General features: G+C 46.2%; 1 protein-coding gene across 1 annotated transcript in view; it reads right to left on the bottom strand.

The window, feature by feature from the left end:
* The window catches only part of LOC139240877 (uncharacterized), a 184,511-nt gene that overhangs the window by 27,856 nt on the left and 129,231 nt on the right, over positions 1-27,424 (bottom strand). Inside the window, exons 12-14 of the mRNA XM_070869384.1 lie at positions 9,801-9,845; positions 7,161-7,348; positions 1,417-1,526 (exon numbers count right to left, since the gene is read on the bottom strand). Of these exons, the coding sequence (XP_070725485.1) occupies positions 1,417-1,526; positions 7,161-7,348; positions 9,801-9,845 (343 nt within the window). The remainder of the gene's footprint in view (positions 1-1,416; positions 1,527-7,160; positions 7,349-9,800; positions 9,846-27,424) is intronic.

Genomic DNA, 27,424 nt, shown 5'->3' with positions numbered 1-27,424 from the left:
GTTTACGCTGGATGCTGCTGGTCAAGATTAGTTTTCCCAATTGGAAGTGGGTGGCAGTGTTTGCCCTGCACATTGCTGTTCCCATGCCCTGCACCACTGTGCCACCCACATGCAATTGGAAAATTGGCAACGCAATGGGGAATTTAAAAGTTCAGTGAGCCAATAGGCTTATTTAGATTTATCCTTTGTGGCTAGAAAACCTGTACATTAAGTGTTGAGATTGGAGTTAAGATGTTTTCCACCTGTTATACCAATAGTAGAAGAGGGATTGATTCCCCTTATTTTCTCCCCGTGTCTATTGATGGCACTGGAATGGCAATGTGCAAGGTGGATACTCTCTCATTCCATTGCGCTCCCATTCTTGACCAGGCAGGCACCAATCTAAGGCCCTGAAAGTATCTAGAATTTGCTATGTTTCATATAGTTTGGTCTCCTGGAGAACAAGCCTATATATCCAGTGGGGAATTGAGGGGTAGTGGGTTACATGGGGGCAGCCAATTTTGTAGGTCAGGATTCGGCCAAAACTAGCTGCAAATAATTGGCTCGCTTAACTTTTAAAATGTCGATCGTGTTGCCATTTTGAGTCTGACGCAAATGGCAGTACTGCATTGGAGGATGTCATTGTGACAGTTCTATGCCAAGTTGGCCAAATTTTGATGCTGACCTCCCCCACCCCACCCCCCTTCCAGCTCCCCCTCAATTCTTCGACCTTAGCTCGTCCCCTGTATATATGACAAGGAAACCCACAGAATATATAAAGGATACTCAATGAACAACTGTTATTGCACCTTTCTTGAAATTCCCTTGTGCGTCTCCCGTTAGCACCTCTGGGGGGGGGGCGCTAATGGGGCATGAAACGGTTTTCGCCCAGGAGAAGGGGGGCGGCGGCGCTACCGGCCCCCGTGAAATTGCGCGGGACTTAGAGGCGCACCCCGCTGGTAACGCTCAGGGTCGCTCCACCTCCGGCGATGCCCTGCGGCGCAAACTGGCCGCGGGCAATACCTACGCCAGCCTTGCGGGTCGCGAACCAGGCTGGTCACCCATCGCGGAGCGGACCTTGAAGGAGGTGTGCGCCGCCATCTTTGTTTTTCCCGACTCATCAGCCGGGCCGTTGGCCGCTCCTTTCTCGGGGCCCAGGCTGCGATCGCTGGCCCAGTGGAGGCCTTCAAAGGGTCTGCAGAGTTCGGAGGGGTGTTGAAATGTGTCAGCACTGTACGGAGAGATGGCGCAGTGCTCCCGAACCCACCCCAGAAGGAAGTGGAGGGCCCAGCATTGCACTCCACTTCCTGCGAGGAGCGGTAACCGTAATTTCGCGCCCGGGGAGGGGCTTTCACGCCGAGCTCAACAAGTCCCGCCTCCCCTCGGTTACTGCCCCCAAATGGAGTGTAACCGAATTTCGCCCCCACAGTTCCTTACCTGCAAAATCAGTTCCATCTCGGACAAGTGCACCTCGCGAAGAGCTTGTTGCCCATTGTTGCCTTTCGCCCCATTACCCACAGACGGACATCTGCGGTTCTTCAAAGCAACTGCAACAGAAATAGCAGCATTAGTGGCAATTGATGAATATCGTTTTTTTTTATATACATAAGATGGTGACTGCGTTGAGATATTTGAAAATCTTTCGGTGAGCCACCTGGTGGCCAAAGGCTGCAACTACATTGTGACAGTTAACGTAGCAAAACCGAATGAGAAATGTACAATGGTAAATGTTGACACAAAAGCAAAACCACAAATGATGACACCAGAAAGTCACTGTTGTAATGTGGGAAACGCGGCAGCCAGTTTGCGCAATGCAAGCTCCCACAAATAGCAATGTGATAATGACCAGATAATCTGTTTTAGCGATGTTGATTGAGGGATAAATATTGACCAGGACACCGGGGATAACTCCCCTGCCCTTCTTCGAAATAGTGCCAGGGGATCTTTTACATCCACCCGAGAGAGCAGATGGGCCTCGGTTTAACGTCTCATCTGAAAGACGGCGTTTGACAGAGTTATTACTTCTAAACAAATGTTAAGGGCCTGGAAAACAAATTTTAATTTTGTGCAGTGTGAAATAAAAATTAAATTTTGAAGAAACTTAAAAAAAAAAAATGTACATTTTAAAAAAGTTTGGTCATCTTTATTTCAGGTTTGCTTTTTCCCCACCCAAGAGCCCCACTCTTTGTTTTGCTCTCTTTAACATTTTTTAAAAGCTAGAATTTGAAGAGCTTGCCCACTTCCTGGTTTGCTGTGTGAGAATTCTGCATTTTGATTGGCTGCTCAGACAGCTTATTGACGCCACAGCAGCTCGCACAAGGGAATCCCCAATATACGCCGTTGATTTGAATTACGTGTCGGAAAACCAGAAGTTCTCGACACAGGGACCGTGAGATCCTTGTGCGAGGTGTAGTTCGGGGCCAGTGGCAAATGCCTTCCCCTCACTGCTGACCGCAAGTTTCGGGTAAATATTTAAAAGACACCTTCGTACAGCTGTGAAACATCCAGTTCCAAGCTGGGAGCAGGAGACTGGGGAGGTTACCTCAAGTCCATTTATTTCTTTTCTTTGTCATTGTCATAGTAAAGCACCTCTGCTCTCACACCTCTAAGATTCAGCGCGTGTATGTTACAAATTTAATCCAAATGCACTCCCATAGTCCTGTCTTATTGAAATGTTACGCAGTTTGTGTCGCTGGACATCGGAGGTGCTTAGAAAATTGAAATAGCAATGCTTGGCCCATGGGAGTTTCCTATCCACTTTACTGTCATGCTTGATTTGTTAACCTGACCTGCTCTCTCAGGTGGATGTAAAAGATCCCTTGGCACTATTTCAAAGAGGATCAGGGGAGTTATCCCCGGTGTCCTGGGCAATATTTATCCCTCAATCAACAAAAAACAGCCATGACCTTATTAAATGGCGGATTAGGCTCAAGGGGCCAAATGGCCTACTCCTGCTCCTATTTCTTATAAACCCTTCCATAGGTACAAGACTGGATTCCCTTTCAAGCCAGTGCCATCTCACAGTTCTCCTCCTCTATACAGTAAACCAACAAGCTGCTTTGCATCTTAATCATCCAGCCTTTAGAGCTCCTGCGAGCAAGCTTAGCTTGGCACATCAATGGAATGCATCACAGGAAGTGCTTGACTTAAAAAGAGAAACTACCAAGCAAAGGTTAGACCACAGATCCTGCTAGTGGGTTATTTTTCAGTGAAAGGCTTTTGGGATTGAAAGAGTTTTTGATATTTTCATAAATTTATATTTATCTTATCTCCCTTACAGTATATGAAGACCCTAAAATTAAAAAAATGTAATGGTATAGTGCCCAACTATGGATGCATTGGTTGTAATTTACCAGAATTCCCTGGATTCTGTGGAGTTCCCAGCAGATTGGAAAACTGCAAATGTAACGCCCCTATTTAAAAAAGGAGGCAGACAAAAAGCAGGAAACTATAGACCAGTTAGCCTAACATCTGTGCTTGAGAAGATGTTGGAGTCCATTATTAAAGAAGCAGTAGCAGGACATTTGGAGAAGCATAATTTGGTCAGGCAGAGTCAGCATGGATTTATGAAGGGGAAGTCATGTTTGACAAATTTGCTAGAATTCTTTGAAGATGTAACGAACAGGGTGGATAAAGGGGAACCAGTAGATGTGGTGTATTTGGACTTCCAGAAGGCATTTGACAAAGTGCCACATAAAAGGTTACTTCACAAGATAAAAGTTCATGGGGTTGGGGGTAATATATTAGCATGGATAGCGGATTGGCTAACAAGCAGAAAACAGAGAGTGGGGATAAATGGTTCATTCTCGGGTTGGCAACCAGTAACCAGTGGGGTGCCGCAGGGATCAGTGCTGGGACCCCAACTATTTACAATCTATATTAACGACTTGGAAGAAGGGACCGAGTGTAACGTAGCCAAGTTTGCTGACGATACAAAGATGGGAGGAAAAGCAATGTGTGAGGAGGACACACAAAATCTGCAAAAAGACAAAGACAGGCTAAGTGAGTGGGCAAAAATTTGGCAGATGGAGTATAATGTTGGAAAGTGAGGGGTCATGCACTTTGGCAGAAAAAAAAAATCAAAGAGCATTATTTAAACGGAGAAAGATTGCAAAGTGCTGCAGTACAGTGGGACCTGGGGGTACCTGTGCATGAAACACAAAAGGATAGTATGCAGGTACAACAAGTGATCAGGAAGGCCAATGGATCTTGGCCTTTATTGCAAAGGGGATGGAGTATAAAAGCAGGGAAGTCTTGCTACAGTTATACAGGGTATTAGTGAGACCACACCTGGAATACTGCGTGCAGTTTTGGTTTCCATATTTACAAAAGGATATACGTTCAGAGAAGGTTCACAAGGTTGATATGAGGAGGTTGACTTATGAGGAAAGGTTGAGTAGGTTGTGCGTCTACTTATTCAGAAGAATGAGAGGTGATCTTATCGAAACGTATAAAATTATGAGGAGGCTCAACAAGGTGGATGCAGAGAGGATGTTTCCACTGATGGGGAGACTAGAACTAGGGGGCATGATCTTAGAATAAGGGGCCATCCATTTAAAACTGAGATGAGGAGAAATTTCTTCTCTGAGAGGGTTGTGGATCTGTGGAATTCTCTGCCTCAGAGAGCTGTGAAAGCTGGGACATTGAATAAATTTAAGACAGAAATAGCCAGTTTCTTAAATGATAAGGGAATAAGGGGTTATGGGGAGCGGGCAGGGAAGTGGACCCAAGTCCATGATCGGATCAGCCATGATTGTATTAAATGGCGAAGCAGGCTCGAGGGGCCGTATGGCCTACTCCTATTTCTTGTGTTCTTATGTAAACCTCTCTACCTCTCTCTCCTCCTTCAAGATGCTCCTTAAAACCTACCTCTTTGACCAAGCGTTTGGTCATCTGCCGTAATTTCTTCTTATGTTGCTCGGTGTCAAATTTATTTGTTTTGTTTTATAACACTGCTGTGAAGCGCCTTGGGATGTTTTGGTACGTTAAAGGCGCTATATAAATGCAAGTTGTTGTTGTTTTAGTGAGATATCCAGCACAGACGCGATGGGCTTAACGGCCGCCTTCTGTGATTCTGTTAAGGGTTGTGAGAATGCACATTGCATTGTAAAGAAGCCCATAGACACAGAATCAATTGAAGTATTTAAAAGGAAGGTGCATACTTATTTCGGGAGTTAAGGTATTAAGGGACAAGGAGAAAGGGCAATGGATTAGAAATAAAAAGGGAGAAACAAAAATGCCAAAGTAGACTCAGTGGACTGAATGGCTGCCTCCTGTTCCTATCTTCTTTAATAAACAGAAACTGGGACAGGCAATTGGACAGAGCATGGGTTAAGGCAATCAGATTGAAGACTTTTACCTCAAATACAAAAATTATACAATTTATTGTAAGAAGTTACACTGTGATTAAAAACACAAATCCCCTCTCCCCTGTTTTCTCCCACTTCTATCTATGGTGTTATGATAAATCTCTTGTAGATCAGATGTAACATGGGTTAGATTCAGGATAAAGCTCCCTGTACTCTGTCTCACTATGTGTCCATTCGTGCAAAATGTGTGTTCTGAAATCACATTCACGAAAGAAAAGAAGCTGTCTTCAGTGATAACTCCTGCCCTTGCTTCGCTCCATCCCATCAGTCTATGTAGCTGCACAAGTAAACTTCAGCAAAAAAAATATCTTCAGACTTTTTCAAACATGGAGCAATTCTTCAACGTATTCTGCTGTTAGATCAACAGAGATTGGGATGGAGAGGAATATAAAATTCGACCATGGAATCATGTACTGAAGAAACACTGTGGTGGAATTTCCTGTGTATTTGTGTCCAAAGACATGTGTAGTCGGGGCATAAAGCAAGCACCCAGCGTAAAAGATTGTGAAAACTCAGGCGCAAATTACGCTACACCTGAACTTCCTGGCTCTTTTCTCTCCTCCCCTATCAATTCCTGCACCCGGGAGCATCGCTGCTCATTATAATGGCTCCACTCCCAGGCTATGCTGGCCCAAATCAGCTGTAAAACTGTTCCCAGAATTTTAGGCACAGCGGGAAATGACGTCATTTTTGGGGGTGTTTAATTGCAATTTTGAGAGACAGCTTTAAAAAATGTACCCTCCCGGAGACCTGTTCTGTATTTCAATGTGTCTCTGAATGATTTTTATGGCATCAGTGTAAGTCACATTAAAAATTGAAAAGCTTCCACGATTGCATGTTCTTAAACACGCTGCGACTAATGTGCATGGATGGTTTGAAACATTAATTTTCATACATAAAGGAGGAATATATGGTGTGGGTTTGGCACTTTCCTCAGGCCCTGATTGTGCATGTGCATTTCCGCATGTTTACGTTCTGCCATATGTTAATGAGATTGGCAGGAAATTTGGGTGTAAATAGACACTGGCAAAATGGGCACATGAACAGGTGTAATTTCAGGTGTAACTTCCCAATCATGCCCCGACAGAAAATTCCATTCACACCCCCCACCCCCTCGCCCTCATTCTAAAGTTCGGTTTTGATTTTTCGGGGTGATTTTTGTACCCTTTCGGTTAAGGGACTAGGGAATGAAGTTTTATTTATCACTTTTTGCTTGCAGTGTCAGCATCAAAACTTCTGGATCAGACTTAACGCAGGTTAGATGCAGAGTTAAGCTGTCTCTACTCTGTCCCAGTGATGTCCTAAAGAGTGCACTGTGCTGAACCAATCTGACAGATCCATTTCCCACACCACAATCCATCCTGAAGGCTTCTCGGAGTGAGCTAACAATTGAGACCAATTAGTTAGAGGCAGTTTTGTGCTCTGGGCTTGCACCTACTCGGAACTGAGTTGAGACTGCCCATACACATTTCAGCTGCCAGAGAGAAAATCTGACTGATCGCATTAGTGTTGCAAACAAGCCCAAATCCTAGAGGTGGAAAGTCAGTGTTCTTGCCCTTTGTGTCACTCAATGCCTCAGTTGCAAACTAGCCTTTTATTGAGTACAGTCACAATCAATATCAACTACATTACATTCAAGCCATTTCTTTACCAAATTAGTACGTTATTGGAAACTATTACAAATGGAGATAAGCTGACCATCATGTAGATAAAGGTTAATTTGACGGGGAATCCTTTCAGATGCCATTAAGAATGATAAGAAACGAGCTTGTTTTAAAACATTTTTAAATGAGGCCTGTAACTGAGCCTTACCATCGAAAAAGGTCCTTGCCTGCAAGTAGCTGACAGTCAGGCGTAGAACCGATAGTTTGTCGAGTTTTGAAGTTACCTCCTCAGGAAAGGGTAGGAGCCCAGCCAACTGTTCCAGCTCCGCATTCACCCGCTCCCTGTGTCTTCTGGATGGATTTGACTTCACTTCTTCTGGAGACTCTACTTTGGCACTAACATAACATCAAGAGTCAGAACAAGCCAAAACTGAACATTTCCCTTTGCATATTATATCTTCAACACGTGTAAATAATTACGCAATAACAAGTTGCACATTTTAAGGTATGGATCTTCCACATTATTCCCCCAAGTCTATTCTTTATTTTTATTGCATTGCCCTCTGATCTGCTCCCCAACCACCACACTCATTACCCATCCGAGACAATGGGCACGTAGTCTATTCCCAAGCTTCTGCAACTGGCACTTAAGATTTTTCTCAGAGCAGACTGGGCCGCCTTGCTCACTCAACTTCCCTCCCTCCCCATGTGGAAACCCCCAATCACTGCTCAATACCTCCTGGAGCAAGGGTTAGAACTCGCTTGCCCTACCACAGGGAACTGTCGGCCTACAATTTCATTTAAATATAACGCACCACTTGTTGAAACCAAAAGTGTCAGCCATGGCTCAGTTCATACCCCTCTCACCGATGAGTCAGAAGGTTGTGGGTTCAAGTCCCACTCCAGAGCACATAATCCACGCTCACACCTCTAGTGCAGTACTGAGAGAGTGCCGCACTGTCGGAGATGCCGTCTTTCGGATGTAGACATTAAACCGAGGCCCTGTCTGCCCTCTCAGGTGTATGTAAAAGATCCCATGGCACTATTTTGAAGAGGAGCAGGGGAGTGCTCCTCGCTGTCCTGGGCAATATCACGAATTCAGAGCATCTGGTCATTATCACATTTTTTTCTTTATTCATTCACGGGCTGTGGGCGTCGCTGGCAAAGCCAGCATATATTGCCCATCCCCAATTGTCCTTAACTGAGCGGCTTGCTAGGCCATTTCAGAGGGCAGTTAAGAGTCAACCCCCCATTGCTGTGGGTCTGGAGTCACATATAGGCTCAGACTGGGTAAGGGCAGCAGATTTCCTTCCCTAAAAAAGGACATTTGTGAACCAGATGGGTTTTTAATGACAAACCGATAGTTTCATGGTCACCATTACTGATACAAGCTTTTTACTCCAGATTTATTTAATTAACTGAATTTAAATTCCCCCAGCTGCCATGGTGGGCTTTGAACTCAAGTCTTCCAGATCATTAGTGCAGGCCTCTAGATTACTGGGCCAGTAAACATAACCACTATGCTACCATTCCCATCAAACATTGCTGTTTGTGGGAGCTTGCTGTGTGCAAATTGGCTGTTGCATTTCCTACATTACAACAGTGACAACACTCCAAAAATAATTAATTGTCTGTGAAGCACTTTGGGAAGTCCGGAGTTCGGAAAGGTGCTACAGAAATGTAAGTCTGCCTTTCATTTTTCAACTGGAGCTGTGGAATTGTACTCATGTCTCCAGTCACATACTATCCCAAGCACTGTTAACTCCTCATTCTGAGTCCCATAAAATATTAAAGAAACTGAAGGAAGGTCAATTGTTGATGGAGATTTTATAATGATGCAACTACGTGAAATGTTGCCTTCTTTTATATATATATATTTGGGCTGGACTTTCCATTTGCTGCCGCTACCGCCCATATCTCGGCGGTAATCGTACAGTATGAAGTTATCAAGGTATCAATACCGCCTGACTACATGAAAAATCACCTGCAGATGATGGGCGGCGGATCAGTTTACTTCTGGTGTGGTAATAGGCTGCCGAAATTACCGCCGGCGGTATATGGGCGGTAAGTGGGTGGAATTTTCCTCTAGAAACAAAAAATGGGTGGTATTGGGCTAAAAACCAAAAAACTGAGCGGTAATATGGGCGGAATATTGCCAAAAGTCTAGCCCAAAAGTACCTGTAAACAATGACTCATCACGTCTCCCAAAAGCGTCTCAAAACGCTTCACACAGTGAATCACTTTTGGAGTGCAGTCATTGTCATGTAGGCAAACAATCCTTCATGGCTTAATCGGATGTTCATCAGCTCGACCAGAATATTTCCAGATTTGAAGCACAAGCTGGAATATATGCAGAATCCAATGTCTAATATACAATTTAATGTCCAGACAATTTTACAACTCACTTTTGTTAGGAATCGCCTATTTCTGTGCTGTACATTCTATGCAATCAAGGAGAGAGAGAGAGAGAGAGATGGAGGGCTAACCAATGCACTTAACTGTAGCCAGAGGAATGAACTGTAATTACACAGTCTCAAATTTTACTGTTTGAGACTTAGTGTCTTCATTTCTTTGCCAAAATGCAGGAAAATATAAAACAAAGTATTAAACGTAAGACTCCGATATTTATGTCACAAAATATATATACATACATACATATTTTACACTTATACACACAATATATGCATACATATCTTTGAAAAATTCAGGTCAGAACAGTTCTTTAACGCTTTTAAATACATTATTTAACATAATTCTAAATGAATTTGCAAATCGCAGATTTAAACTCACAAACACACTATATATACACACATACATATATACACATATATATATAAAAAAAACTTACGTTTTTTTAATAGGTTTCTTTCTCCTCCGTCCAGCGTACATTTTCCTCTCAATTATCTTTCACTGTTAAATCCTTGGCAATTAAAATATATATATATATATATATATATATTCTCATCTAATGGCAAAGTGTAGAAATCGAAGTTAAGAAGGGCTCGAGGTGACGGTTGCTGCTGTCTGTGTGGATATTCCTGGGCACGGCTCGCGTGATGCTGCAGGCAGGTGCTTACTATGCCGCCCGCATTTTATCAATGTAACAATGTGTGTCAGTTTCCACCGGACAGTGAAATTGACGCGACTGCCTGCCAGGCGGCGCTGTTGCACCGTGCGCGGAGGTTCCCATTTAACGGTGCATCACTCGAAACGTTGGTCGGTAGATTCTCCAGAAAGCGACGTGAATGGCACGGTCTGCAATAAAGTGTTTGTGTCACCAAATTTCAGCCATGAAAGAGCTGGTTTTCTTTTAATTTAAAAAAGATAAATTTGCAGGGGAAAGGGCGGGAGGAGTGGGACTAGCTAAAGTGCTCCTGCAGAGAGCCGGCGAGCCGAATGGCCTCCTCCTGTACGGTGACCATTCGACTGATAGTAACACCGTTCCACACAGACAAGTTAAAATTCACGGGAGATCATATTCCAGCCCTACCTTTTTGTCGAGGTAAATTCCCAGAGTCACCGCAGTGTTTCTCGTGTGTGTAAACATACATGGTTGCGGTGCTCTCCATAAAATCACCAAGCACCTCATTGAACCAGACCCTGCCCACCGTGACAAGAGCAAAACACTGCGGATGCTGGAAACACTCAACGGGTCAGGCAGCGTCTGTGGGGAGGGAAACAGAGTTAGCGTTTCGGGTGGATAATGGTGTCCTGGGCCTCCCCATTGGCAGCCCTCTGAGATTCTAATCTGGACTCGATTTTTTTTCTTCATAGACTCTGTTGGAGCCCCGCCCCTGAAATAGCTGCAAAGGACCTTGCCCCATGCACTGAAGCACTACGGAAGATAGCCCAATCCCACAAAAGGATGCACCTTTTATGGCTGAATCAGGAAGAATTCTTCAAAAATTTGTTCCTGATCCTGGCACCTGCCAGCAGTTCGTCGCCATGCCAACAGCAACCCTGAAGTAAGTCTGCAAGTACTCCATCGGTAAACCAGGGGGTCACAGCAGTACACCCTCGTGCCACTTCTACACCCTGAAATCAGTCCCCAGGATTGTCATCAACCCCGGCCACTCAGTAAAGCTCACTCATTACCGCAATGTACCATGTGGACCACATATTTTGAGTGGTACGCACATCAACCTGTTGCAACCAAAGGACAATTTGTCCTGCAATGCAAACTGTCCTTGCAGCCAATATTCATGCCACACGAGTAGAACAGGCTATACCGAGAGCAGCAGAACTGCGTTCCCTCACAACCGACTCCATTTTCCAACATTCCATAGACTCTGGATCAGTTCCTATGGAGTGGAGGGTAGCCAATATAACTCCACTTTTTAAAAAAGAAGGGAGAGAGAAAACAGGGAATTACAGACCCGGTCAGCCTGACATCGGTAGTGGGTAAAATGATGGAATCAATTATTAAGGATGTCATAGCAGCACATTTGGAAAGAGGTGACATGATAGGTCCAAGTCAGCATGGATTTGTGAAAGGGAAATCATGCTTGACAAATCTGGAATTTTTTGAGGATGTTTCCAGTAGAGTGGACAAGGGCTAACCAGTTGATGTGGTGTATTTAAACTTTCAGAAGGCTTTCGACAAGGTCCCACACAAGAGATTAATGTGCAAAGTTAAAGCACATGGGATTGGGGGTATTGTGCTGACATGGATTGAAAACTGGTTGTCAGACAGGAAGCAAAGAGTAGGAGTAAATGGGTACTTTTCAGAATGGCAGGCAGTGACTAGTGGGGTACCGTAAGGTTCTGTGCTGGGGCCCCAGCTGTTTACACTGTACATTAATGATTTAGACGAGGGGATTAAATGTAATATCTCCAAATTTGCGGATGACACTAAGTTGGGTGGCAGTGTGAGCTGCGAGGAGGATGCTATGAGGCTGCAGAGTGATTGGATAGGTTAGGTGAATGGGCAAATGCATGGCAGATGACGTATAATGTGGATAAATGTGAGGTTATCCACTTTGGTGGTAAAAACAGAGAGACAGACTATTATCTGAATGGTGACAGATTAGGAAAAGGGGAGGTGCAACGAGACCTGGGTGTCATGGTATATCAGTCATTGAAGGTTGGCATGCAGGTACAGCAGGTGGTTAAGAAAGCAAATAGCATGTTGGCCTTCATAGCAAGGGGATTTGAGTACAGGGGCAGGGAGGTGTTGCTACAGTTGTACAGGGCATTGGTGAGGCCACACCTGGAGTATTGTGTACAGTTTTGGTCTCCTAACTTGAGGAAGGACATTCTTGCTATTGAGGGAGTGCAGCGAAGGTTCACCAGACTGATTCCCGGGATGGCGGGACTGACATATCAGAAAGACTGGATCAACTGGACTTGTATTCACTGGAGTTCAGAAGAATGAGAGGGGATCTCATAGAAACATTTAAAATTCTGACGGGTTTAGACAGGTTAGATGCAGGAAGAATGTTCCCAATGTTGGGGAAGTCCAGAACCAGGGGTCACAGTCTAAGGATAAGGGGTAAGCCATTTAGGACCGAGATGAGGAGAAACTTCTTCACCCAGAGAGTGGTGAACCTGTGGAATTCTCTACCACAGAAAGATGTTGAGGCCAATTCACTAAATATATTCAAAAAGGAGTTAGATGTAGTCCTTACTACTAGGGGGATCAAGGGGTATGGCGAGAAAGCAGGAATGGGGTACTAAGTTGCATGTTCAGCCATGAACTCATTGAATGGCGGTGCAGACTCGAAGGGCCGAATGGCCTACTCCTGCACTTATTTTCTATGTTTTTCTATGTTTCCATCCCTCTCCCGAGCTGTCCAAAGCTCAACCAGACTGTTCACAACCCAGGTGTCATATTTGACCCGGAAATGAGCTGCCGGCCACATAACCACGGCATAGCTAAAACTGCCTATTTCCACCTCCGTAACATCGCCCGTCTCCGCCCCTGCCTCAGCTCATCTGCTGCTGAAACCCTTATCCATGCCTTTGTTACCTCTAGACTTGACTATTCCAATGCGCTCCTGGCTGGCCTCCCACAATCTACCCCATGTAAACTTGAGGTCATCCAAAACTCAGCAGCCCGTGTCCTAACTCGCACCGAGTCCTGTTCAACACCATCACCCCCTGTGCTCGCTGCCCCATGTCCTAACTTGCACCGAGTCCCACTCACCCATCACCCCCTGTGCACACTACCCCGTGTCCTAACTCACACCAAGTCCCACTCATCCATCACCCCTGTGTTCGCTGACCTACATTGGCTCCCAGTTAAGCAACACCTCAACTTAAACATTCTCATCCTTGGTTTACAAATCCCTTCATGGTCTCACCTCTCCCTATCTCTGTAATCTCCTTCACAACTCCATCCACCCCCTCCCCCCGAGATGTCTGCGCTCTGGATTTGCCTCCGTAAACCTCTCCACATCTCGACCTCTCTTTCCTCCTTTAAGACCTTAAAACCTACTTCTTTGACCAAGCGTTTGGTCACCTGCCGTCATTTCTTCTTATGTGGCTCGGTGTCAAATGTATTTGTTTTGTCTTGTCATCATTATCATAGGCAGTCCCTCGGAATCGAGGGAGACTTGCTTCCACTCTAAAAGTGAGTCCTTAGGTGACTGAACAGTCCAATACGAGAACCACCGTCTCTGTCACAGGTGGGACAGATAGTCGTTGAGGGAAGGGGCGGGTGGGACAGGTTTGCCGCACGCTCTTTCCGCTGCCTGCGCTTGATTTCTGCATGCTCTCGGCGATGAGACTCGAGGTGCTCAGCGACCTCCTGGATGCACTTCCTCCACTTAGGGCGGTCTTTGGCCAGGGACTCCCAGGTGTCAGTGGGGATGTTGCACTTTATCAGGGAGGCTTTGAGGGTGTCCTTGTAACGTTTCCTCTGCCCACCTTTGGCTTGCTTGCCGTGAAGGAGTTCCGAGTAGAGCACTTGCTTTGGGAATCTCGTGTCTGGTATGCGAACGATGTGGCCTGCCCAGCGGAGCTGATCGAGTGTGGTCCGTGCTTCAATGCTGGGGATGTTGGCCAGGCCGAGGACGCTAATGTTGGTGCATCTGTCCTCCCAGGGGTTTTGCAGGATCTTGCGAAGATATCGTTGGTGATATTTCTCCAGCGACTTGAGGTGTCTACTGTACATGGTCCATGTTTCTGAGCCATACAGGAGGGCGGGTATTACTACAGCCCTGTAGACCATGAGCTTGGTGGTAGATTTGAGGGCCTGGTCTTCAAACACTCTTTTCCTCAGGTGGTCGAAGGCTCCGCTGGCGCACTGGAGGCAGTGTTGGATCTCGTCGTCAATGTCTGCTCTTGTTGATAAGAGGCTCCCGAGGTATGGGAAATGGGCCATGTTGTTCAGGGCCGTGCCGTGGATCTTGATGACTGGGGGGGGCAGTGCTGTGCGGCGAGGACAGGCTGGTGGGGGACCTTTGTCTTACGGATGTTTAGCATAAGGCCTATGCTTTCGTACGCCTCAGTAAATACGTCGACTATGTCCTGGAGTTCAGCCTTTGTATGTGCGCAGACGCAGACGTCGTCCGTGTACTGTAGCTCGACGACAGAGGTTGGGGTGGTCTTGGACATGGCCTGGAGATGGCGTAGGTTAAACAGCTTCCCACTGGTTCTGTAGTTTAGTTCCACTCCAGCGGGGAGCTTGTTGAGTGTGAGGTGGAGCATGGCAGCGAGGAAGATTGAGAAGAGGGTTGGAGCGATAACACAGCCTTGTTTGACCCCGGTCCGGACGTGGATTGGGTCTGTAATGGATCCGTTGGTAAGGATCACGGCCTGCATGTCGTCGTGGAGCAGGCGGAGGATGGTGACAAATATTTGGGGGCATCCGAAATGGAGGAGGACGCTCCATAGACCCTCACGGTTGACAGTGTCAAAGGCCTTTGTAAGGTCGAAGAAGGTCATGTATAAGGGCTGGCGCTGCTCCCTGCATTTTTCCTGCGGCTGTCGTGCTGCAAAGATCATGTCCGTTGTGCCCGTAGGAGATGAAATCCGCACTGTGACTCCGGGAGGAACTCCTCGGCCACAGGGAGAAGACAGTTGAGGAGAACTCTAGCGACAACTTTCCCAGTGGCTGATAGCAGGGAGATTCCTCTGTAGTTGCCGCAGTCGGATTTGTCCCCTTTTTAAAAGATGGTCACGATCACTGCATCTCAGATCTCCCTCCAGATGAGAGAGATGAGGTCATCTATCCGCGCCAACAGTGCCTCTCCAAAGTTAAGTGCCTCAGCAGGGATTCCATCTGCTCCCGTCGCCTTGTTGTTCTTAAGCTGTCTTATGGCTTTTTCTACCTCGTGTAGTGCTAGGGTTTTACTGAGATGGTGGCGGGTCGCATGTTGCGGGATGGAGTCGAGAACACTCGGGTCAAAGGCAGAGTCTCGATTGAGGAGATCTTCGAAGTGCTCCTTCCAGCGGGCCCTGACAGCCTCGGTGTCCTTGATGAGTGTTTCCCCGTTCTTGGCCAGCAGTGGGGTGGGGCCTTTGGTGTTTGGACCATAGGTGGCCTTGACTGCGATGAAGAATCCTCGCATATCGTGGCTGTTGGCCAGCTGCTGTATCTCCTGTGCTTTCTCCATCCACCACCTGTTCTTTAGGTCCCGGGTTTTTTGTTGGACCTTAACCTTTAGCCATCTGTAATGTTGCTTTGCTGCTCCAGAGTTGGGTTGTTGTTTAAGGCTCAGAAATGCCCTTTGCTTGCGATCTATTAGTTCTTGGATCTCCTGGTCATTCTCATCAAACCAGTTCTGGTGTTTTCTGGTTGAGTGACCGAACATCTCTTTGCAGGCACTGGTTATGGAGACCTGGAGGGCAGCCCAAACACTGTGGGCATTCAGCATCTCCGGGTCATCAAGGCACGCCAGGTTAACTGTGAGACGCTGACTGTATAGCTGGGTCTTAAGTGCCCCGGCATTAACTTTTTTGCGGCACTGCTTCTGCTGTCCCCTCCGCTTTGGGGCAATGTTAATATCAATGATGGATCAGATTAGACGGTGGTCCATCCAGCAGTCGTCAGCTCCTGTCATGGCGCGGGTGATGCGCACATCCTTGCGATCCCTGGCTCGAACGATGACATAGTCGAGCAGGTGCCAGTGTTTGGAGCGACGGTGTTGCCACGATGCCTTGTATTTGTCCCTCTGGCGGAACAAGGTGTTGGTGATGAGGAGTTCATGTTCTAGACATTTTGTCAGGAGTAGAGTACCACTGGAGTTGGCTTTCCCTACCCCCTCTCTGCAATCACGCCTCCCAGAGGGCTGTGTCCTTGCCGACCCTGGTGTTGAAGTCACCGAGGAGGATCAGTTTGTCGTCCGCAGGGACGCGGGACAGGGATTTTGAGAGGTTGGAGTAAAAACCCTCTTTGGTCTCATCTGTTGCGTCGAGTGTTGGGGCGTACGCACTGATGACTGTGGCACACTGGTTCCGGGATAGGGTGAGTTGAAGAGTCATGAGGTGTTCGTTAATCTCACAGGGGGAGTCTTTGAGGTGGTCGACTAGCTCGTTATTGATGGCGAAGCCAACTCCGTGGTGGCAGCGTTCGGCCTCTGGTTTCCCTTTCCAGAAGAAGGTATAACCTCCACCTTGTTCCTTGAGCTGGCCTTCCCCTGCCCGCCGGGTCTCGCTTAGGGCGGCGATGTCGACATCAAAGCATCTAAGTTCCCGGGCAACTATGGCGGTGCGGCGTTCCGGCCAGTCGCTGTCGGGGTTGTCCATGAGGGTCCTGACGTTCCAGGTCCCGAATTTCATGTTGAAGGGTGGAAGATGCCTGTGCGTGAGTTCTTGTCTTGTAACGCTCCTTTGGATGTTTTATTACGTTAAAGCCGCTTTATAAATACAAGTTATTGTTGTACCTGCCTGCTTCATAAACCGAGCCTGACTGAAACTTCATGAAAGGGACAAATGAGCATTTAATGAAGCAGAACTTGACAGTTAAAAAGGAAAGTGTAGGGGGGGAAGTTACTTCCCATTCGAAGTTAAAACAGGACAGCCATCTGAAAAATCTCGACTGCCACTTCAGTGTTGCACTGTTGAATTATAGAATGATTACAGCCCAGAAGGAGGCCATTCGGCCCATCGAGCCCGTGCCGGCTCTCTGCAAGAGCACCTCAGCCAGTCTCCCTCCCCCGCCCTTTCCCCATAGCCCTGCAAATGTTTTTCCTTCAGGTATTTATCCAACTCCCTTTTGAAAGCCACGATTGAGTCTGCCTCCACCACCCTCTCGGGCCGTGCATTCCAGATCCTAACCACTCGCTGCGTAAAAAAGTTTTTCCTCATGTGGCCTTTGGTTCTTCTGCCAATCGCCTTAAATCTGTGTCCTCTGGTTCCCGACCCTTCCACCAATGGGAACAGTTTCTCTCTATCTACTCTGTCCAGACCCCTCATGATTTTGAACACCTCGATCAAATCTTCTCTCAACCTTCTCTGCTCTAAGGAGAACAGCCCCAGCTTCTCCAGTCTATCCACGTAACTGAAGTCCCTCATCCCTGGAACCATTCTCGTAAATCTTTTCTGCACCCTCTCTAAGGCCTTCACATCCTTCCTAAAGTGTGGTGCCCAGAATTGGACACAATGCTCCAGTTGAGGCCGAACCAGCGTTTTATAAAGGTTCATCATAACTTCCTTGCTTTTGTACTCTGTGCCTCTATTTATGAAGCCCAGAATCCCATATGCTTTTTTAACCACTTTCTCAACCTGCCCTGCCACCTTCAATGATTTATGCACATATAGCCCCAGGTCTCTCTGTGCCTGCACCCAGTTTGGAATTGTCCCCTTTAGTTTATATTGCCTCTCCTCATTCTTCCTACCAAAATGTATCACTTTTCGGTGTTAAATTTCATCTGCCACATGTCCGCCATTCCACTATCCTCCTTACTGTTCACGATACTTCCAAGTTTTGTGTCATCTACAAATTTTGAAATTGTGCCCTGTACACCCACATCAAGTCATTAATAAATATCAAGAAAAGCAGTGGTCCCAGTACCGACCCCTGGGGAACACCGCTGTATACCTTCCTCCAGTCCGGAAAACAACCGTTCACCACTACTCAGTTTCCTGTCACTTAGCCAATTGAAGGAGCCGTCTTTATACTGAAGCAACATCGGTCTGTTCATGAGGGCCTCAAATATCCCATGGTAGTGTTTGAAGGGAGCTCGCTTGTATTCCTGGCCAACATTCATCCCTCAACCAATGCTATCAGAAACAGAGCAACTGGTCATTCATCTCATTGCAGCATGTGGGGCATCGCTTCACAGATTGTCTGTTGCGTTTAGCTATATAACAGTGAATGCACTTCAAAAAAGTTCATTGTGTGAAGTGAATCACACTGCACAGAAGGAGGCCATTCGGCCCATTGTGCCTGTTTTGGCTCTTTGAAAGAGCGATCCAATTCGTCCCACTCCTCTGTTCTTTCCCCATAGCCCTGCAAATTTCTCTTTTTTAAGTAGCTATCCAATTTCCTTTCGAAAGCTACTGTTAAATCTGCTGGACTCACATATAGGCCCAGACCGGGTAAGGGCGACAGATTACCTTCCCTGAAGGTCATTAGTGAACCAGATGGGTTTTTACGACAATCCGGTAGTTTCATGGTCACCATTACTGATACGAGCTTGCTATTCCAGATTTATTTAATTAACTGAATTTTAATTCCCCAGCTGCCATGGTGGGATTTCAAGTCACATCTCTGGATTATTAGCGCAGTAACATAACCACTGTGCTACCGTACCTGAAAGTAAAGTACATCAGTGGGGAAAGGAGCTTTCAACTGAATCTAACTGTTCTATACCTGACCTTGGCTGGATGCCTAAAATGGAAAGTATTTCAGGGCCAGTCCCTACATTCCTACACTGCATTTAATGAGCACAACATTCCCACATTAGGATAGAACATCGGAATCTGCTTCCACCGCCCTTTCAAGCAGTGCGTTCCAGATCGCAACAACTTGTAAAAAAAAAATTCTCCTCAGCTCCCCGCTGGCTTTTTTTGCCAATTACCTTAAATCTGTGTCCTCTGGTTCCCAACCTTCCTGCCAGTGGAAACAGGTTCTCCCTGTCTATTCTATCAAAAGCCCCCAAAAAAGAACCATTTGGAAAAAACAGCAAAAAGCAGAATAGTGGGGCGGTTAAAAAACAAGTAATGCTGCAATTGTTGGAAGTTTGAAGTGAAAACCAAAAATGCTCAGCAGGTTAAGCAGCTTCTGCAAGAGAAAGGGAAGTTAATGATTGAGGTGTGACCTTTCAACCCCTTTTACTGTGCCCTATTGGATAACCCATAATCAAGATCTTATCTTTGAACCTTTGAAATATAAATTATTGGGATAATTATGAGAGACTCCATAGTGTAAGGTGACAGTAAACAGGCAGCATTTTCCTTGCTGTAGCTGACACGCAAAGCCGCCACGAGTTGCCTGAACCCATTGCCACAGGAAAGAAGCACAAAGCCATTAAGGGGAACTCTAGCCAGATTAGAAGCCTCAGCAAGCGACCCCTCCCATTCAACAGAAAAGATGTGTTGATAGTCACTGTGGTGAAAGCAGTCAATGTTAGGGAAGCACACAGACCATTGTAAACAGAGGTGTGCCTCCAGCAATAAATTGTGGTAGTAAACAAGAGTGTGCTATTTTGGGGCTTGCATACGATATTTAAAGGGACACTCTAGACTCAACTTACAGCCAGTGTAATGTGGCTCGGTGATCATGGCAGATATCTTGACCTTATGGTGTTGCTGCCACCAGGACGAGCAGCAGTGTTGTATAAATGAGGCAATGCTGCTGTCTCTAGAGGCCTAGTGGTCTGCTGTGGAGGTGGCTTTCACTGGCCCCAAGGCAGCATTGTTCTGCCCACCCAAGACCTCAGCCTACCCATACAGCCCACAGATGTGCTTGTTCTTTGCTAGCCTGCATGACCCAGCCCCAATCACCATGGAGGGTCCAATAAGCAGAAGATATCGTTGCAAACCATGACTTTCAAGCTCTTGTATGTACACGTGCTTGCACATGTGCAGTTGTCGACTGCTCTCATGCCATAACATGAAGAGGGCTGATTCCACAGCACGAAAAGCCCAAGCTGATTACAGAGTCACTTTGTCAAGCAACTCGCATACAAATGCTGCATTCCAGAACCACCCATGGTCCCAGAGTTCATTGTGGGTCTATATTGTCCATTAGAATAATCTACACTCAGGTGCTCAGGTGCAGGTTACTTCAATGGTGTCCGACCTGACAGCATTGCATACCATGGATAATTCAGTAGAATATTCTCATGTCAGTTGATAAGCTTTTATGAAACAGACAAAGAAACACATTACAAGATTAGGTCAGGCATTTTCTATGTTGTGACATAAAAGAAAGACTTATATAGCACCTTTTACTACTTCAGGATGTCTCAAAGTACTTTACAGCCAATGAAGTGCTTTTGAAGTGCACTGACTGTTGTAATGTGGGATACGCAGCCAATTTGCGCACAGCAAGCTCCCACAAACAGCAATGACAAGATAATCTGCTTTTTTAGTGGTTGAGGGACAAATATTGGCCCCAGAACACTGGGGAGAACTCCCCTGCTCTTCTTCGGAATGGTACCGTGGGATCTTTTACATCCACCCGAGAGCAGACGGGACCTTGATTTAACATCTCATCCAAAAGACAGCACCTCAGACAGTGTCAGCCTTGAGCTCAAGTCCCTGGAGTGGGACTTGAACCCACAACCTTCTGAATCAGAGGCAAGAGTGCTGCCCACTGAGCCACAGCTGAAACTGTATAAATGGTGGCACAGGAGGTGTGGAACAGTACTGCAAAGCGAAGGACAAAGCGAAGTTCAACATTCACTCCCCCCACCACCGGTGCACTGTGGCTGCAGTGTGTACCATCTACAAGATGCACTGCAGCAACTCGCCAAGGATTCTTTGGCAGCACCTCCCAAACCCACGACCTCCACCACCTGGAAGGACAAGGGCAGCAGGCGCATGGGAACACCACCACCTCCACATTCCCCTCCAACTCACACACCATCCTGACTTGGAAATATATCGGCCGTTCCTTCATCGTCGCTGGGTCAAAATCCTGGAACTCCCTCCCTAACAGCACTGTGGGAGCACCTTCACCACACGGACTGCAGCGGTTCAAGAAGGCGGCTCACCACCACCTTCTCAAGGGGCAATTAGGGATGGGCACACTCCAGGAATGAATTTTAAAAAATACAATTGTGAAGAGAGAGAGAATTTGCATTGATATAGCGCCTTTCACGACCTCAGGACATGCCAAAGCATATTACAGCCAAAGAATTATATTTGAAGTGTAGTCACTGTTGTTTTGGGGTTAAATACAGCAGCCAATTTGCGCACAGCAAGGTCCCAGAAACAGTAATGAGATAGATGACTAGTTAATCTGTTTTAGTGGTGTTGGTTGAGGGAAAAAGTATTGGCCAGGCATCGGGAGCTCTCCCCAGTTCTACTTTCAATCGTGCTATGGGATGTTTTACATCAATGTGTACAGGCAGATGGGGCCTCGGTTTAACATCTCATCCCAAAGATGACACACTTGACAATGCAGCACTCCCTCAGTATTGCACTGAATGTCAGCCCAGATTATGAGCTCAAGTCTCTAGAGCGGGGCTTGAACCCACAACCTTCGGACTCAATAACTGATAAACATATCCATATACAACGACGTGACATAATGTTCATTGGTTGCCTTAACACTTGTAATGTATGCATCTGTGAGTACGCTCACAGTTTGTAGAGCTGTTGAGTTGGGAGTGGCTTATCTAGTCACGTGATGTTCACAAGACTCAATAAAACCCCATCCAGTTGCGTTCGGGGGATCCACAATGAGGCAGGTGGTTGTGAGCCTGGTGGATGAACTGGTAATGTGTCGTGTGATTGTTAAACCTTTGCTAATAAACCAACTAGTTCTTAATAGCAATGTGTTGCTATGAATTCTAAAGCAAAGAACCCTTGAAGCAAATACATTACAACACTGTTCTTCAAACTGGACACCTTTTCCCGCACATCCCTCCCAGCGTGGTAGAAACCTTGTTTAACTCCTGCCCAACTGGAGCCTCTTATTTATTAGCATGCTGCCCTTCGAAACCAGACAGGGCCATTTACCACTCTGTCACGTGATCAATAATAACCTGCCGTGCCTTGTGAGATGAGCAGCTTTTTGGAATCATTTGCTCCCTCCAGGGGAGCGTCAATTTGCGCAGTCCACGGCTGATTGACACGCTGAGCATTATTTATAGCATTTACGTGCCTATTAGGACACTTAATGGGCAATTCAGCAGCATTATTGCAGGTGCATTCTGACTGGCTGCTCAGTTGCGTGCAAGTTGTAAAGTAAGTGACAACAGTTACCGTCATTGAACTCATGATCGGTGCACCAGGAATAAATTAAACTCCATGCTTTGATCATGGGCCTTGTCTAAACGTTGCGCAGGACAAAGCCACGCCTTCGATATGTATAACCAGCAATGCTGAGTCCAAAGAAACTCACAGCAGCAGTGCCAGCTATTGAGTGACATGGTCTCATAATTCGTACCTTTATGCCTATTTTTGAGAGGGAAACAGGTCTTAAAAATGCTTGGAACTGCAGAATGGTAGGAAGCCTTTGTGCGCCACTGAATACTCCAATATCTATTGCTGCTTTGGAGCCCTTTTGTGCCCTGCTGCCGTTCATCCCTGCAACAATGATCAGTGCTTCATTTGCACCAAAGGACACACTTCACCCGTCTCATGAGAAAAAAGTTAACTTGATTAAAGTGGATGTTAGAAAAACCTCACTACATAGCAAGAGCTTTTTCTAAAATATTTTTACAGCGTTGATCCACTCTCCTTTCCAATCTAAAAGACTTGCATTTATATAGCGCCTTTCATGACCTCATGACGTCCCAAAGCACTTTACAGCCAATGAAGTACTTTTGGAGTGTAGTCACTGTTGTAATGTAGGAAACACAGCAGCCAATTTGCGCACAGCAAGCTCCCACAAACAGCAATGTGATAATGACCAGATAATCTGTTTTTAGTGATATAGATTGAGGGATAAATATTGGTCAGGACACCGGGGATAATTCCCCTGAACTTCTTCAAAAAAAAATAGTGCCATGGGATCTTTTATGTCCACCTGATCGAGCCTCAGTTTAACATCTCACCCAAAAGACAGCACCTCGACAGTGCGGCACTCCCTCTGCACAGCCCCTCCGACAGTGCGGCACTCCCTTGGTACTGTCCCTCCAACCGTGCAGCACTCCCTCAGCACTGCCCCTCCCACAGTGCGGGGCCCCCTCAGTGCAGCCCCTCCGACCGTGCAGCACTCCCTCAGTATGACGCTCCCTCCCACAGTGCAGCACTCCCTTGGTACTGTCCCTCTGACAATGGAGCGGTCCCTCAGTGCAGCCCCTCCCACAGTATGGCGCTCCCTCAGTGCAGCCCCTCCAACAGTGCGGCACTCTCTTGGTACTGTCCCTCTGACAATGTAGCACTCCCTCAGTGTAGCACTGGAGTGTCAGCCTAGATTTTTGTGCACAAGTGTCTTGAATGGGACTTGAACTCACAACCTTCTGAGTTAGGGGCAAGGGTGCAACCCACTGAGCCACCTAGCATTTCCTGAATTGATATATTATGTTGTGTGGGAATTAGTATCCTCAGTTCCTTTTGCTGAGAGTCTGTTCAGTTGAAAATGAGAGTACTTGAGACAATTTACAATTGATAAGTTAACAATGTAGATAAAACGGGAACAATGCAAGAGGGTTCATATCATAGCATACCTTTGCATAACCACTAGTCAGAGGTAAATCATTAACCTAGAATTAAAAGTGCAGGTATCAAATCCATCTAATGAGTCATCCATAATACTCATATGGATATATTTGCCTCTAGTTGCTGTAATGAGTGTCAAGTGTTACTCCCTCCTGAAAGTAAAGAGGGGAGGATAAGATGCACTTGGTACTGGGATCACATTGTAGACGGGGTAAAAGCAGATGATCTGGCAGGTGCAGAGGCTAAGGGGATGGAAGTTGAGGAACAGACAATGAGGCAGACACGATTATGGGACCTTCTTGACCACAGACAAAGTGAAAGTTTGGAAGAGAAAGGAGGATCTCTCAGAGGATCTGTAATGAAGGGTTATTAGGAGAGCCGGACTATTCGAGCACAAGAGCCCCATTAAAACAGAACTGTGGATTTTATATCGCTTCTAGTAGGAAAAGGGCTTCAGCCCCACTCCACAACTACCCATAGTGACATGACTGAAATCAGGAGATCTCCTTGCCATAGGCCCCTGTCCCATCATGCTGTGGTGCAGTGCATCATAACATTCACCAACTGCCACTTGAATGACTGACTGCAATCTTACTGATAAACACGGACAAAAACCATAGCCCTATTTACCCACTGACCATATGCTACTCGTAAGGTAGTTGCAAATAATTCTTAGTTGCATTACCTACTGCCGATATTGGGGGCGCAAATTCCAGCTTATGCCACTCTTAACAGTTCCTCTCTTTAAAGTAGAGAGTTTGTAGTTTTCCTCTACACTGTATTGAGACATTCACATCCATCTGATGTCTGTACTAAATGGTTGGTGTATCATTAACTTTTGTGCAGGCGCTTATGCAATCCTGGGGCAGATCGTTAAAGGAACACTGAACTAAACACAAGATTATGGACGGGGGCTCAATCAACGCCAATGTATTGTGCCATGAAATGGCAAATGCCCAGGATTGGGCAGCTTGCTTGCTCTCCTAGCAAGGAATGGTGTGTGGCACGAGCGGTGGGGGTGGGGGGGGCAGCAATAAATTCACCGCTCACAAATTTAGAAGAAATTGCAGGCCATTGACCTTTCTCAAGAGTTTCTTGACCAGTGATCGGAGAAATAAAATAAGACACAAACCCCCAGAAATATTAAGAAAAAGCAGGTAAACCTTTTTATTAATTGTAAAAAGTAAATAATTTGCATACACGTATATAAAATGAACAATACACAGTCAGTCAACATAGTTCACCTTTGATTTCACTAGTGATAAAACCAGGCCTACCTTTCATATGCCTGCAGCAACCATTTAAAAAATGATTAATTTTGCCTTTCCCTTTGTTGGCCGTACCATAGAACCAGAGAGGTCTGCAGCACAGAAAGAGGCCATTCAGCCCATCGTGTCTGTGCCGGCTCTCTGCAAGAGCAGTCCAGAATTAGTCCCACTGCCCCGCTTTTTCCCCAATGCCCTGCAGCTTCCTTTTGCTTCAAACGCTTCTCTTCAAAGATGCAATGGTGCCTCCAGCAAGGGCAGAGATGATTTCAGCACAGCGCCCAATGCTGTTCAGACACAGGGCGAGAAGTTGGCGTGGTGTGAGTGGGGCCAAGTACGATGTCCTTCACTAACCCACAACGCTACAACATTATTGTGCCAACAGTACTCTCACCCCTCTTTCTCTGCAGCAACATAACTTGGTCAACTGACTGGACGGTTCAGACTCGACCCAATCGAACCCTTGGAACCAAAAATCCAATCGTCTGATTGGACCTTTTGAATTTTAAAAAGAGGAGGTTCCCTGCGCCCGGGTTAAGCTGTTACAGGACCCAAGTGACTGTTGTTGAAGCTCACAGGAGTTCGAGTGCCGAGGCAGCCATGGTAATTCGGCAGACTGCTTTTGCCCTGGTATTGTCTGCTGTGTATTACCCTTTGCACAATAAATAGCTATCACATATGGAACAGTTAATCAAAACAGAGACAGAAAGCTTGAACACACAGGCCTGAAAATGACAGTGAACGATGTCATCACACGAACCTTCAACGCCTTCCTATTAAAATTCCCCATTCCTTCTATTTTAGCAGAAGTTAACCCAGTGAGCTTACAAGTGTTCATGGCTCCAGTAGCACAGTGGAGGAGGAATGGAATGGGAACAGGAGGAGCATTCAGGTGATAACATCACTCTGCAATTTCCAGGCGACATAGAAGGCACTTATGATTCTTTTTTTCAACATCGAAAACTAAGAATCAGAATCTTTGTACATAACTATATTGAATAATGGAGAGGGGGCTGGGTTTACCATAGTCATTATATACCTGCTGTACTGGGCAGCTATAATCAGCCATTAACCCATTCTTAACTAAAGCAAAAATCTAAACAAATAGCAACAATTCTCGACATGAAAAATGTGAGAAACACAAAATCTTACATCATCAGTGAACTGTACAGGAGCCACATTAATCAGCATTACTGGTCAGATCATCTCAATTACACGGTTACATGCCCGCTTCTCTTAAGTAGGCAACTTTCTGAAATCTCATTGTTACGACATTACCTGGCCTGTGACAGTTCTGTGATTGGCATGGATTAATGGGAAGAAGTTCTATAAAAAAAAGTTACTGACCTCATTACAGAGTTCTGTAACCCCGTATTGAGCAGATCATTTCGCACAAAATCTTTTTTCTCGTCAGCTGATGCTAGACCATAATAGTCAAAATCCCCTCTAGTACACCACAGAACCAGATGGCTACTATGGCAGTGCCTGGTATCAATATTGGGGAGGGGGGGGGGGGGGGGCGGAGGCGGGTGAGAGGGGAACTAGTTTGGTAGTTAGCAGCAGCCAAACATTATATAGAAAGGCTAACTCATTCAAAATGAAATGATTTTGTATAACTGTACAAAAAAAACTGGGTGTTCAAAGCTGGAACATACTCCCAGCGCGTTGGCTGCCTGCCTCTCTTCTGTGGTCTTGGCCGCCCAGGTGAGGTGGCCCTGGAGAAGGAGCACGTGGTGCCCACCGGTATGCTTGAAGCCTTCCGCAACCGGTGGGCACCGCGGGGGACTGAAGGACACAGTGGACACCGGTAATGATGCTTCATTTTATAAGTTTCTTCTGTTTTATGGTTTTGAGCCTTATTAGTTGTGCCCCCTAAAAAAACAGGGAGCACTTTGGTTTTTTGTTCGATGACACCGGGGTAATCCCTCATTGGTTTTATCCAAGAACGCGGCACGTATTTCATCTGCTTTTCTGGATCCCGGACAGTCTCGCCGTGGTCAGCACCGCCTTGAAGCTGTTTTCTCAGCTTCCCCCAACGGTGCAGGGTCATCTGTTGATGGAAGAAGACTTTACACAAGCTTTTTGTTTTGCCGCTTAGCGTTTGCTTTAGCCGCTACCCTTTGCTGCATTAAGTCAACGAGGCACGAGTGAAAGAAAATGTAATTCCAATATAGTGGAATTGTCTCCTTTGCACATTGGTTTAAAGCTGAAGCCAGTGTGATTTTCCAGCGGGTAATCGGACGCGGAGAAAAGCTGCTTTCAGATGTATTCCTCGCTTCCCACAGAAATGGTTGGATGAACAAGGAATTTATGCAAGCATGGATTGCCAATCACAGGCAGACATGGCCTGGCACATTTCTTTGAGCGCGTGTTATCATCATGGTCTCCATCCGAAAGTGTACGTGACTATGATTCCCAGCCTCACCACAGACTTTCCATCTGATGGTTCCTCTATATGCATTCTAAGGTTGTGTTGGGAAATTGG

This window comes from Pristiophorus japonicus, chromosome X, assembly GCF_044704955.1.
Source record: "Pristiophorus japonicus isolate sPriJap1 chromosome X, sPriJap1.hap1, whole genome shotgun sequence".
In the NCBI taxonomy this organism is placed as follows: Eukaryota; Metazoa; Chordata; class Chondrichthyes; family Pristiophoridae; genus Pristiophorus; species Pristiophorus japonicus.
The sequence above is the reverse complement of the archived record's forward strand: the minus strand, read 5'-3'. Positions and strand labels throughout refer to the sequence as shown.